The following is a 14,473-nucleotide window of genomic DNA, read 5'->3' as shown; positions in this document are numbered from 1 at the left end:
AGATTCAGATACAGGAGTCTGGATGCAGAACACAGACCCGGCTCTCAGTCTGTCTCCGAACATGGCAGCACAAGCTCCAACTCTTCCCCCCACGCTTTTTTTCCGCCTGTCCCTAAAAATGCTGAGTAGCTGGAGGCTTAGGATGCTCTGACGGTTCGTACGTTGCCAAAAGTCACCGCAGGGAAGAGGAGGAGGAGGAGGGAGAGGAAAATCTCCATAAAAAGGTTTGGATTCCTTTTTCCTCAATCCCCAACTGGGTTTTTGACTCAAATCTCTTCTACGGTCCTGAACAAAAGGAAGCCATTTCTTATTTTTTTCTCGCTTGATTTAGAGGCACACAGGCCTGTGTTTGTGGGATAAACAGATCTGTACGATGCTGATGGAGGAGTAGCCTGCAATCAGTTGTTTATGGAAACTACTGCCTGCCTGCCTCCATCCTTTCTTTGTTTCAGGCTCTACATTGCACTATATTAGTGCAGCATGATATGCACATGTGACTTCTACCTTCTATTGCCATAAAACACTGCCTCTTCCACAGACAAAAAAAACATGAAGCAGAGGAACAGCTACCAACACGAGAACATTCAAACAAAAAACAACGGCGACAGGAAAAGACGTTCTGACGTGTCACAATCTACAAAACAGATGTGAATCTCAAGTGAATATATGTATAGAATTTATTTCTCACAACTGATTTCTTTGGTTGTAGTAAAGTACCTTTTGTGGTTTGTAGATTTCGTCTGGTGTTATCACTTTCATTTTTTGCCCAGATTAAATTAAAGATTTAACTATGATATCGTCGGGTGACTTCATTTAATGATTCGCCTGCTTCAAAAGTTATATTTAACAAGAAAAAATAAGATTACATTTAAATTCTCTACTTTTTTTTAACCATTCAGTAGTCCATTTCTGATAAAGCTGAAACTTTGCTACAATTAAATTAAAAGAAAGAACAATAAATTCAAACCACTCATGTCATGAATATGTCATTTCTGCCTTACTGACGATAACTAAATACTAACAGTCCTGTAACACAGTTCTAATACTTGAATGAGGAACGTTATACGCCACACTACATGTAGACATAAAGAACACAACATTTATTTTGAGGTCACTTAGCAAAAGTTTACTTCTGAGTTTTTAAAAAGTTTTCATGTAGTAATCCGTATCATAGGTGCTCTTTTGTTTTTCAGTTACACTACAAGAGGTGAAATATAGATATAAAAAAAAAAAGATCTGTACAAAGAAATTATACAACATGTTAATAACAATAAGAGAACACGCTTCTGCTGAGTTCAACGTTAAAGCAAACTGGTGTGGAGAATGTTTACTTTTCTTTGTTGTGGGATTTGTAAATAACAGCATTTTTTTATTTTTTTGGAGAAAAAAAAAAATCAAAGTATGTGTACATTTATTTTGTATTGCACAGAAAATGTTTAGTTTGAATATTGCGAAGTGGGTGTGTGATATTGCTGATTGTTGTTATCATGATGCAAGTTGTATGTTATGAAAAAAAAAACGGGAAGAAAAAAAAAGCAGATGAAAGGCTCAGCCGTTTTGTACAGGTTGTTTATATGTATGGGAAGAACTACTGAAAATAAATAAGAACACGGTTGTAAACACACAAAGAAAGTTTTTCGGCCATTTTTCTTTATATGTTCACAAGAGAGCAGAACCCCTAATTAAAAATGTTTAAAATCGGCATTAAAGATTAAAGATTGTGTTTTCTTACATATTTTTTTATTGTCAACAAATCCCATGAAAAGATGCCAGCGATGTGTTAGTCTGTCTCTTAATGGACGCTGGATTATTGAGGGTGATACTTATATTTAAAAGCCTAAAAAAATCGTATAGCGATGTATCAGTAATCATTTTTACATCAACCCAAAAAAAAAAAAGGTATTACATAAGTTTTTTAGGAATTGTGACCAAGTTAAAAAGATAAACGTGTAAGTTCTCTCTCTGGGTAAACTAAATGAATGGTGACACTGTTTGTACTGTTAGTTACCTTAAATATTGGACAGCATATACTCCATCTATTTCCATCTATTTGTTCCTTCTCAAGACATAAATCTCTTAAATATAAAGTCCATTCTTTATTTTAAAAGCTCATTAGTTTCCTAAAACAGATGTGCGACGTTCTTTTTAACCAGTGTTACTCAAACAGGACTGAATTAGTTGTGGACTATTTTTAGCTGCAGATTAAAACACATTTGGTGCTCTATGGCACAGAGGAATAAAATACCAGGCTTTGTCTACACAGATTATACTTGTTAGTGTGATAAATTGTTAGTTTTAGTCTTTTCATGGGATTTGTTGACAATAACAAAAATAAAGAATATCACGAGACATCCTTAAACGTGGAATAGACATCAATAAACATGCTTAAAAGATGCTGAAAATTGAACTTCAGAGCACATCTATTCCTTCCACACTGCTCTCAACACGACAGCTAACGGTGCTAACGGTGCTAACAGCGCACACAACGGCAACAGTGCTGACTGAGCTGATCGAGAGGAAAACCGGAAGCGTCCCAACTGACGTAGTCGCTGTTATCAGCACGGAAGTATAAAGAGAACTGGATACAGGAGGCGGCCTGTTTATTTATATGATAGGTGCTGAGTTGCACGTTAAGCAAAGAAATATTAAATACATATGGCCCGTATCTTCCGGCAATCTTTTGCATCCATCGGGCCCATAGAGCATGTGCACTAGCGCTCTCTGTAACTCCGCCTCCTAGCCTCGTTCTCAAGCTCATGAACATGAACAGAGGAAGGAACATTGATTGGTCATCAGCTCTAAGTGCAAACATGCACTAAAATGCACAGCGACTATGTTAACAAAGCACAGAGCGGCTCAGATTACAACACACAAAGAGAGGGCGCGACTCCATCCTCTGCTCAGGTAGACATTACTCCATCATATCTTAACATAAGTAATATATGTTTGCTGCTGTATTAAAAACTCCGAGTAAAATACATTCATTTACCTTTAATTTAAGGTTTATTTAGATTTCAATTTATAAATTAAAGTGTTCATTTATTAACAAGGAAAAGGAGAGTCTGTCCGCACACGGAGATCTCTCAAGTTTTCATTAGTGCAACATTTCAAATGTCCTCTGCAAACATTTTTTTGCCTGATGCAACACGTCAGGAAAAAGATGACATGTTGCAGAGTGTGCAGAGACAGCCTCTCCTTTTCCTTCATAGCACACTGAGGTCGGATGTGCAGACTAGTCATCGGTTGTGTATTGAGGATTCAGCAGTCACCATCAGTGCTCCTTAACCTTTCAAAAACAACTACCTTGGTTGTAATCATATTATATTAGTATTAAGTGTTCTGTGCTTTGTCAAGTTGGAGACGTACTCAAATGTCATCAGAGGATCAGATGACATTTTGGACTTGATCCAGACAGTCTACGGAACATATTGGGGACATGGAGTTTGACAGATGTTGGTGTTTACCAGGCAGGACGGGTCAAACAAAAGATTGCATTATGGGGAGAGTAGGATCCAGTATTTCTTAAGCTTAACCTATTTAAATCCCCAAAAGTCAGCCTCCCCTGCTCTGTTTAAGACAATTCTTTTCATTTGTCACTCGCAAGAACATCAACTTCAAGGAAGTGCGATAACAAATCACTTAATTAACTCCTTTAACGGATGTCTGTTTGTCACTGATCAGGTATAAAAACAGATGCATGAAAATATATTTTTTTACAAATGTAACTATTAATCATGTTTTTGAAAATGTACTAAAAGTCTGCAGCTAAGTGATTACTGTATTTAAAATGTTACATTATGCTTTTTTGGCAGTTGTGTACATTTAACTACTTTCTTAGTTGATACAAAAGCCCAAAATGTCTAAAACACATTATTAATAATCATAATACTTTATTTCATTTATTTATTTAATATTAATTAGTGACAGTTGAACACTTATTTCCATAATAAACGTCATTTGGAAAAACCTGATAAATACTCACAGAATATATTAGCTTTGTGATTTGGCTTTAAAACTTAAATTGCCGAACCTTAATGAGTCGCTTTCTTCAGCACGTTATGATTGATGAGTAATTCATAAAAAAAATGTTGTTAGTGAAAGCAGAAACATGTCAATATGACAATATGGAACACAGCAAACACTAAATATTCTTGTATTTTTTGGGGTCATGTAAGAGAATAAGCTGATCCTCATGAGATCATGACAGATGTTTACAGCATCTCAAGAAGAAGAAACGTCTCCACTGCAGCTGACGGCCACTAGATGTCAGCCCCCGACGATGTTACAAGAAAAGTTGCCTCTCGAAAAGTCAATAATCTGAACCTCCTTCTCTGCTCCCCCCTTTCTCCTCTCCCTCCCCCCTTCCTCACTCACTCTATTTGTCCCTCCATCCCTCCCCCCTCTCTCTCTCTCTCTCTCTCTCTCCGAACCTCAAAGCTCACTATATAAAACATCCCTCCACACTGACTCTCAGATGTACAAACACCTCGGTTCTCTCCACAGCGTCTCTAAAACCTCGCATCAAAAATCTCCCCAGCAGACACTTGAGGCGTTTTTTTTTTTTTTTTTTTAACGCCAGACATCTGACCCCCTTGAATGAGCCTGAGAAGATTCATCTCCCCCTCTCCAGCCTCAGGACCGCCTCTCCTCACTCTAATATTTTTTCCTCCTACAAGTTCGGGCAGCTGATCCCAGCTCAGTCAAAAGGGGAGATTTTTTTTTTTTTGTTGCGTCTAAAGAAGATCAAGGACAGTTTGACATGAGGGGGGGCGCTCCACAAAGAGGCATGAAGACCACATGTCTGTGTGCCGCCGCTCTGCTGCTGTCTGTCGTCTCTCTGGTGAGTTAAATGTCTTTCTTTTTTGATTTGACCTTTTTTTTTTTTTTTTTTTCCTTCTTGTCATTTTATGTGGTTACAGTTTCTGTGATTAATGTCTGCACTTGTCTGGGAGCAGGAACATCCAGGAATGTGTGCGAAACTGAATTTTTGATAAAGTGAGTTTCAGGTTAGTGCAAGGACAACCTCACAGCTTTAAAAACAACCAACACTGAATCTGAATTCTTTGCTGCGAGACGTCTGTTGCAGTCTGATGTTGTGAAAGTCGAGAAAATGTAAAGCAAAATGGAATTCTGTTGATTTCAGACTCATTTTATTGCGTTACAGTAGATTTAAGGCTTGCCATTGAAATGTTTTCCTTAAATTTGAGTCCTGCATTGACAAATCTCACCTCCACAAACCAGATGTTGAACTACTCCATGCATTGGCTCATTAATATCATCACATATTAACAAAAATGTCAGTGTGATGAACGCAAGCTTCCCAAATCCAAATCTGCATCTTGACAAATCCACCCCAACACAATCCTGCTGGATATTTCTCCCTCAGCACTCTCCCTTCCTTCCTTCGCGTCTCCCCCTCCTCTCTTCACCGTTTACAGACACACTTCAATAGGAATATATTTGACAGTATACGGCGGAGAGAACAGCCCGAGCCCATTATGACAAACACACCAGAATGCTCCTGGACAGTTTGTGACAACCCAATTCCTTTAATCCTCGGAAAGACAGTAACCCCTCACCCACTGATAAATCTGTCAACAAAGCAATCAAAGCAGACCAGGAGCCACTCCTCTCTCTCTCTCTCTCTCTCTCTCTCTCTCTCTCTCTCTCTCTCTCTCTCTCTCCAACAAAAAAAAAAAAAAAAAAAAAAATTCCATAAACTTAATCCTCACAAACTTGACTGGCCTTAAAAAGCTCCCGTAGTGTTATCTGTGTTTAATTTGCATAGTGATGGAAAGAAGTCAATTACTATTAATTATTCTCTACAACTTAATACCCATTATCGAATTGAATTCACCGTCTTGAAAACCATAAACTCAATTTCACAGCTGACTAAGCGCACTAATCATTTCCTCCCCCTGCTTTTCTTTTTTTTTTTTTTTTTTTTTTTTTTTTACTTTACGAAGCCTTTCTGCTTTGAAGGAACAACAAGCATTCCTCGATAGCAGAAGCAATAACATTAATGAACACGGAGTCCCTTATCGTCTCAATACGAAGACAAACATTAATCATAAAGTGTGCGCGTTACATGTTCCATAGCATCACGGTAGTGCGAGCTGATCTCACAGCATCACTTGATGGGAGTGTTTTCTTTTTTTTTGTTTGGTTTTTCTTTTTCTTTTTTTCTTTTCCCAGACCCGGCTTCCAAATTGCTTCGCTATGCTTTAATGGGATGATCATAATTGTTTCGTACTCGGTGCATCCTAAGCTTTCGCCTGCAGCTCCTTCAACAGATTGACAGACCCATGGGAACCTCACAAACTTATTTTGGCCGCCTTTGAACCAAGTCGTGTGTGAAATAATATGATTATGCATTTTTCCTCTGGGTAAGTTGAAAAACTGGTGGCTAGTTTTTTTTTCTTTCTCGCTCTCTCTCTCTCTCGCTCTCTCTCTCTCCCCCCTACCTCCTCCTCCTCCTCCTCCTCCTCCCCCTTCTTCTTCTTAGTCTTCAAACTGCCCCTGCTCCTAATATCCTGCAGTCTGACCGCGTTCAGTATTTATCCTCCTCAGAAGTCATGGTAATAATTGTGCCCCGGCCTCTCAAAGCGCCTCTGATGGTGATGGGACCTTGGCTCCATCCACACGCTGCCTGTGATGTCTTGACACACTTTGTGATTTGTCATCATCTCTGACCCCCCTCAGGTAACACTTTGATATCACTGGGAGAGTGTAGACCGAAACTCTTAGCGGGCGTCAAATGCGCTTAGTTGATCCATCAGCTCGACTACGGGGGGACCTCACAAGGCGAGGAAAGCTAAACTCGCTATAAATGACTATGACGACTATCACATCCCAAGTGCACAGTTGGAAAATACTCTAAAAGACGGCATCAACACACTGAAGGAGTCTTAAACTACCTTCCTGTCTGGGGGAACATTTCCTATAAACACAGGCTGTGCCTTAGAGATGATATTTCATAAACCAATATATTTACTTTTTCTGCTTGAGCTCCAGTGTTGGAATTAGAATTAGTTGAATCTGAAGGTCATAAATTAGATTAAAATATGCTTTTTTGCTGTGAGGTGGAGCGAGACGTTAAAGAGTGACTATCTCATACCCCGAAAGGTCACAGCAGGTTTGATCCCGCAACAGCCACATGTCCTTCAGCCAAAACTCTAACCCCCCCTAATAGCTCCTCACGCTTTAAGCCTCTCTGGATAAGAGCATCAGTTTAATACCGAACATTTTAAAGAAGTCAAATAAATCCGCAAAAAACTTCTCTCGGCGTGGTATTCATGCACACAAACCATTTAAAAGGACAACGACTACTAATATCTGAATGTTGCAGCTTGAACACACACGGTCCAATCAAGATTTTTGCAAAGGGTGGCAGCCCAAAAATCCAGCTCTGAGCCCGGTTCTCTGTTTAAACCAGAAAACTGTGGCTCTCACAAATCCTCCCAGCAGCCGCAGCATTCAGGTAAATGAAAACTGACACACACTTTCATTCTTCTTCGCAAGGTTTTTGTGTGCGGCCCCACCGCCGAGGCATCTGGCTCCTCCGATGGTTCTATTAAAGGTGGAATTTGTTGGATGCTCGGGGGTCCGGCCCATAGAATATCCTCCGAGCTCCCGAGGGAAGCCGGGGGGGGCTGCAGGGGGGGGTTGTTTATTTATCTGCCTGTTTCAAAGAGCGGACGCCTGCGCCTTATCACAGCCTCGCCAAGAGTAGATAGCATTTAGGGGTTTGTGCAACGGTCCGCCTGTATGCTGCATCTGGCAATCTGGAGAGTCGTTTCCTAAAGGACTTCTGCATACCGCTGCTGTTTGTGTTATCTTGTTGAGGGATTCTGCCTCATTCACCGAACCAGGGGAACAATATTAACAGACAGTTAAATGGGGTTTTTTTTTTTTTTTTTTTTTGGTTGGACCTGCATGTAACAAACTGCAGGTTGAAAAGTTGGAATAACTCTGAGCCTCTAAATATGATTAGGAGATTTGTATTGAATGGGATGCTATATTTAATATATATTGCAAATTGAATTTTTTCTGCAGCTGCATTTGACCGAGATGACTTTCTGTAAGTTTGTGTGTATTTTTTCTGCATAAAAGGAGCATCATTTTAAAACCTGCATTTCAAAAATAGGTTCACCAGGTAGGAGGGGGTCTAAAGATGCTTTTGTTTGAATTATGGGAAATATAGGTGCTCGAGAGAGATACCACGGAAAAATAAAATCTGGTTATCTCAGCCTCTAATGCTTTTTTTTTTTTCCCCATTTATTTTATCTGTGTCATGAGTCCCCTAGAATAATGTATCTGTATGGAAGTGTATTACTAAATATCTGGAGTAAACACAACAAACACTCCTGGAAACTTCAAATTTCAAAGTATTTCTCCGTTACATTACCAAAATATGTTCAAAGTTAAAGTTCAGTAAAGTTCCTAAGTTATTATTATAAGAGTATAACAGTCAAAGACTCACATAATCTGCTACATCAGGACTGTGTGGCTTTGGCTTTTTGCAACATGAGCAAACATCTGACGTTTTCCAACATGGCTCTGTCCACTATAATCCTGTTAGCAGAGCTCAAACAAACACCGCAAAACCTCTCATGATAGAACCAAAACTTTGTCAGGAAATAGTGTTTTTATGTTTATATTTCAACAATAATAATAACACTTTAGTTTAATTATATATCATTTATCAAAATCAGTGATATAAGTACTTTATCGTCTATATTTCCATACATTGTGGAGTATCAGACCGTCACATCGAGCAACGCTCTGATCGCTCCACTCTGAGACGAGATTGACTTTTAATCATGCAGATCACAGCCACCTGAGTGATGGGCGTGATTATGTCTTTATTAGGGCTGCAACTACTGATTTAATTAATCATCGATTCATCTGCAGATCATTTTGTAGATCTTTTGGATTTACTGTTTGGTCTAAAGCAAGAAAAAATGGTTGTAATAATGTCTTCAACGACAAGATTTGTTTGACCTACAGTTTCGAAATCTCAAAGATATATAAGTTACTATTAAAAAGAAAAGCAGCTTCACTCACTCTTTACAAATAGTTGCAGATATATATTTACGTCCGATCCATTAATTGACTAATTGTTTCAGCTGTATATTATATCTGTTGAAGATCTCATTTAGATGAAAACATCACTATGTTAATTAAACGTATTTAGAGTACCGTGCACAGATTTTCCTTTTGTATAAAAATGTATTTAGATGAAACAATATTATCATTTTAGATGTGATAATCACTCTTTGGTTGAACTGCTTGCAATATAAACACATACTATCTCTTACAAACGAGAAAAATGAGGTTTTCTGCCGTTTTAAAGGGCCACGAACCTAAAAGAATGGGGAACACTGCATTAATGACAACTACTGAAATAACCAAAAAAAAATAATAATAATATATACAGTTAAATAAAGCTATCCAAGTGCAAAATTAATTTCACTTTAAGCTGTGGAAAACATAGTTTGATATTTAATAAAACCCATTATTGACAAACCAATATCTGTTAAACCCAAAGCCATCACAGTGTGACTGTTGACCTTTACGCAGCCATGTTTGTTTTTCTCCTGTCCTTTATCCAGCAGCACTTTCCCCTCTTTTCTCCCTGCAGTATCTCTTTCAGTCACATGCATGCATCTAACAAACACACACACACACACACACACACAAACACACACACAAACACACTCTCTTTCTCTTTGTGCCGGGGCTGCATGTTTTCGAAGCCGGCAAGAGGTAAATCTTGGCCCTCTGAGTGTTGGTGCAGTCAGTCGGGGTGTTCTGGATATAAACCTTGCTTTAGTCAGGACTGCCTCTGATCTGCCTAATCTCCCCGGGCTGGATTACAGGTTGGACTCTAATCCGTGAAGTGGGGGTCTCTGTGAATGTGCCTCTGAGTGCTCTAATCCAGAGACTGTCAGGTGCTTTAGATGAAAGCTAATTGCATGTCACAGTTTGGGGACCATACATAACGCCGGTGACAACAGAGCGACTTCCCCCTCCACAACAACAAGGACTTTGGTCTGATGATGGCCGGGGACGCACTTCAGATAATCTTGGAAGAAAATAGTGAAGAAATCCCCCTCCCAAAAAATGTTTACAAAGAAATAAATCCAGTGACATCTTCTCTCACAAAATAATTCATGACATGAAGTCGCAGTAAATGACGGTGCTTTTCAAACCACACCGCTGTAGGAAAATCTAATTTCCTGAAAGCAAAATGCCAAAACTTTTTGAGTCCTAAATCTCCTCTGATCTGCATTGTTTGGAAAACATTATTTCCATCTACACCTTGAAATGTTGTATTCACACACACACACACTGTCAATCATTAGCCTGACAGTCACTGAAACCAGCTCAAAGCAGTTTCATAATATCCCTTCATCTGGTTTCAGGACTCCGTTGAGACCGAAACCCCGTTACTGAGAAGCATCAGTAATTACCGCACTACGAAATAAAATTATATTTCATTTGATCATTAGAGACTACAGTCTATTCACATCTCCGAGTAGGAAAAAAATCATGGAAATGAAATGGGGCTTACAGTTTGGATTAGGGGTCAAAGATCATTTAGACGATTATTGCAAATAATGTGAAACTGAATTGTTTCAACTCGCAAGAGATCGAGTGTTAGAAATCCATTTTACCCAAAACCTCTACTTGTATTTGGAAAGAAAGTCATATTTTTGACCTTGAAGCACACAAAGTGAATGAACATTTGAGGTTATGTTGATGTTTTGGCATCAGCCATTGTCTTGAAGTTACTATTTTCATGTCTTTTTTTATTATAAGTAGGTTTAAGGGATATGTTAATACAGTGGAAGTTTCGAAACACTCAATCCATGGAGAATTACACGCAACATGTATTCAGCATCTGTGCCTTTAAAACGAGCAGACAGGATGTCCGCTCGGTTGTGATGACCCAACTATTCAGCACTCAGACCGTCTCACACTTTTCAATGTAACTATTCTAAATGTGTTCCAGTTTATTTACGGTTGCCATGTTTGTCAATTACAGCCAATGAGAGGAAGTAGACACGCACCCAAGCTGTTGCCTAGCAACGCAATTCTGTTGAAATGAGCTAAAACCGTGCTTGATTGATAACAGGTATATTCAGACAGACAGTATGAGAAATATAAAACAATAAAAGCATGTTAACATCTTCTAGTAGAAACCCAAAATACAAGTATGAACCTAAAAATGTGCAGGATATGTCTCCTTTAAATAAGCTGCTGTATAAACATAAAAAATAAAAAAAAACATTTATTTGTGCCATTTTCACTTTTAAAACTTACATAAAAAACTGAAACAAGCTAAAACCTGAATTTTTATTAAACCCAAGAATAAAGACTAGATATACAGTATAATGTCATCATGGACTTTATAGCTGCTTGGCTGATAGTCTATACGATACTAATTCACTGAACTTTTACATCCTAAGGAGCTTTATGTTTGACTATAATGGTGCCGATAAATCCCGGACAGGAAGCCTCCCTCATCCTCACGCTCACTTTATCTTTTTACAATACATCACCAGTGAGGCCAACATGACAGACTATTGTTTCCAGCAATGGAAGATGAAAGGAGGTGTTCATTAATACAGTTTAACTGCCCCACTGTGCAGGGAAACTACTGGAATTCATATCTGTCTTCACCTTGTCACGAGAATCATTCTGCAGCTGAAAATCCTGCAGCTTTTTTTTTTTTTTTTTTTTTTCCTTTTATAAACCCGGCCTGCTGCAAAGATCTCCAAACGTTTTCTGGGTTTGAAATGCTTTGATGCAAATGCTCAGGTTGTGTTCATGCTCTCAGAGAGGGAGAGAGATGCCACAGCTACTAAGCCAAAGTCTCCACAGTGCCACTAACGGTTGATCCACATCAGGTCATTTATCATGGAGGCCTCTTCAAAAACAACTGGGGGCTAGCTTTTCAAAAACTCCTCCACTCTGAAGGCGAGTGCACAAAATGAACGCACACTTCAGAGGACGATCACAACGCCCTCAACAGCTCACTATGCGGGAGCTCCTCACAAGGCCTACAGTACTACAATGTCATCCAGTGAACTCTTCTGAATGAGAGAAGACCTTATTTTCAGAGTATCGATCGCGGGGCGAAGGTACAAAATGTAAACGCTCCGACCAGATAGATCTGCTGTCACGTTCCTCGGCCGGGGTTTGGACATCACTGTCACGGGGAACCTTCGCTCTCTCATCTGTGTGATTGTTAGAGGAGAGACACGGAACGAATCATCAATCATCCATTCAGGCCACATTCAGCAGGTAATAGTCTGCTGTTGCATCGTGTCTGCACCCGAGGAGCGCTTCATTCATCTCCATGTATGGCAGGAATACCCTTAAATCTTGATTAGGACGAACCGGCATCAGGACGTTTCACACTCTGTTAGAGTGGGTCACAGCGTGAACGCCGTTTGTAGGAGGAGCTGAGATGCTCGTGGATGGATAGAGCTTGCTGGTGTTTTCTAACTGATGCAGTAGGAAATTGGCTTTGGTCTTGTTTGTCTGTTTGTTAGTTTGCAGGATATCCCACAAACATGTCCACAGATTCAGCATGCATGCCAGACAGAACAATTCTGCAAAACCTTGGATCGCGTAAGGTTAAAGAAAGATTGTGGTTCTAGTAAATTCGACGAACACATCAACAGTAATTGTTTGCTGTAACAAGACACATCTCCGATCTATCACATGAAAGTCAGACACCTGACATCCAGTATACTTATATTTTCTGGCTCCCTAAATGAAGACCACTTTCCTGATTTCCTGCATTGGAACCAATTTGGTGAAACGTGTGACATTTAAATGATTCCAAGGGATACTGGTCTGGTCCACAGAGGCTGCCAAATCCTCTAATTTTGTGGAAGTTGAAAAGGTTTTGTAGAGAGATTCCAACTATGTTCCAATCACTGAAAATGCTTTCCACATTCTCACCAATTCCTGTCTTATTTCATCCTGATACAAAGCTCTAATGTACCCTGACAGAATCTGTGTACGCCTCATGTCTGTCACTTTGTAATTTGATGCAGTTTCAGTGTTAATTCTGAGAACATTTTCTGCAGCCTTGTCAGAGGTTATGAGCTCTCCTGAGTGGTTGCCAGCTGAAATGTTCCACTAATGGTGTTTGTGTTTGTTTGTTCTTTCAGGTTACCAGTGCTGATTCACAGAGTCCAGGAAATTCAGACCTGCGAGAGAGCTCAAAATCCAAAGTGAAGACCTACTGGACTGAAAGCAGCAAGGCTGTCTCCATCAGCCGCCTGCTCTCCCAAACCCTCTACGGCAAAGAGAACTTCACCTCTCTGGATCTGAACTACGACGAGGCAGACTCGTTCTCTAAGCAGGAGCAGTGGAACTGGCTTTACAACGCTTCGAACCACCGCGACCCTCGATCCAGGGCCAAAAGGAGGCCCATCGTCAAGACCGGCAAGTTCAAGAAGATGTTCGGTTGGGGCGACTTCCATTCCAACATCAAGACGGTGAAGCTCAACCTTCTCATCACTGGTAAAATCGTGGATCACGGTAACGGCACGTTCAGCGTCTACTTCCGCCACAACTCCACCGGTCAGGGCAACGTGTCCGTGGGACTCGTTCCGCCAACCAAAGCTGTGGAGTTCCAGGTCCAGCAGCATCAGCAATACCACCACAACCATCACCAGCAGCAGCAGCAGCAGCAGCAGCAGCAGCAGCAGCAGCAGACGGCTCTGGAGACCAAGGACAACAAGCTGTTCAACTGCAGGGTGGAGTACGAGAAGGTGGAGAAGGGCACCAGGAACTCGCTGTGTGCCCACGACCCCTCGCAGAGCTGCTCACAGGAGCAGACCCAGAGCCACGTGTCCTGGCTGTGCTCCAAGCCCTTTAAAGTCATCTGCATCTTCATCACCTTCTACAGCACCGACTACAAGCTGGTGCAGAAGGTGTGTCCAGATTACAACTACCACAGTGACACCCCGTACCTCCCCACGGGGTGATCACATGACCAGACGAGGACAACAACAACAACAAAAAAGAAGATAAAAAAAGAAAAAAAAAGAGACCGTCTGTCGGGTTTTGAACGATTATTTGGATGAAATTGGAGTCAAGACACTTCAAACTTGAGACGTTGACAGGCATTTTTCCAGCTAACATATCCTTGATGCAAGACTGATACTGCTCCAATGAACAGACATACCCCGAGGTCATTATGGGAGCATTTAGGGAAGCATTTATAGGCTTGCAATACTCATACTATATGCATAGCAGCTTACATGGAAAGGAATTTCTCAAGCCACCCGTTAAAATATGCTGATTGTATTTATGTAAATATTGTGAGTTCCACACAAAGACCAGAAAACAATTTTATTAATGTTTTCTCCTGCTAATTTAGTTGTTTATGTTGATAGTGTATTTCCGCCTCAATCATGCGTTCTGTCTTATCCAATCAGTTGCCGGT

At 40.2% G+C, this 14,473-nt stretch overlaps 1 protein-coding gene across 1 annotated transcript; it reads left to right on the top strand.

Moving 5' to 3' along the window:
* The first annotated feature begins 4,759 nt into the window (after positions 1-4,759).
* LOC129110016 (neurexophilin-1) lies at positions 4,760-14,012 on the top strand. Its single transcript, XM_054622176.1, has 2 exons — positions 4,760-4,840; positions 13,191-14,012. The coding sequence occupies exons 1-2, from the start codon at positions 4,760-4,762 to the stop codon at positions 14,010-14,012; spliced, it is 903 nt and encodes a 300-aa protein (XP_054478151.1).
* Positions 14,013-14,473: the final 461 nt, after the last annotated feature.

This window comes from Anoplopoma fimbria, chromosome 20 (assembly GCF_027596085.1).
Source record: "Anoplopoma fimbria isolate UVic2021 breed Golden Eagle Sablefish chromosome 20, Afim_UVic_2022, whole genome shotgun sequence".
In the NCBI taxonomy this organism is placed as follows: Eukaryota; Metazoa; Chordata; class Actinopteri; order Perciformes; family Anoplopomatidae; genus Anoplopoma; species Anoplopoma fimbria.
The sequence above is the reverse complement of the archived record's forward strand: the minus strand, read 5'-3'. Positions and strand labels throughout refer to the sequence as shown.

Coding starts and splice junctions, on each gene's coding strand:
- LOC129110016 (XM_054622176.1), top strand. CDS start 4,760: ATGAGGGGGGGCGCTCCACAAAGAGGCATGAAGACCACATGTCTGTGT. Junction 4,841..13,190: donor TGCTGTCTGTCGTCTCTCTG/GTGAGTTAAATG, acceptor TTGTTCTTTCAG/GTTACCAGTGCTGATTCACA.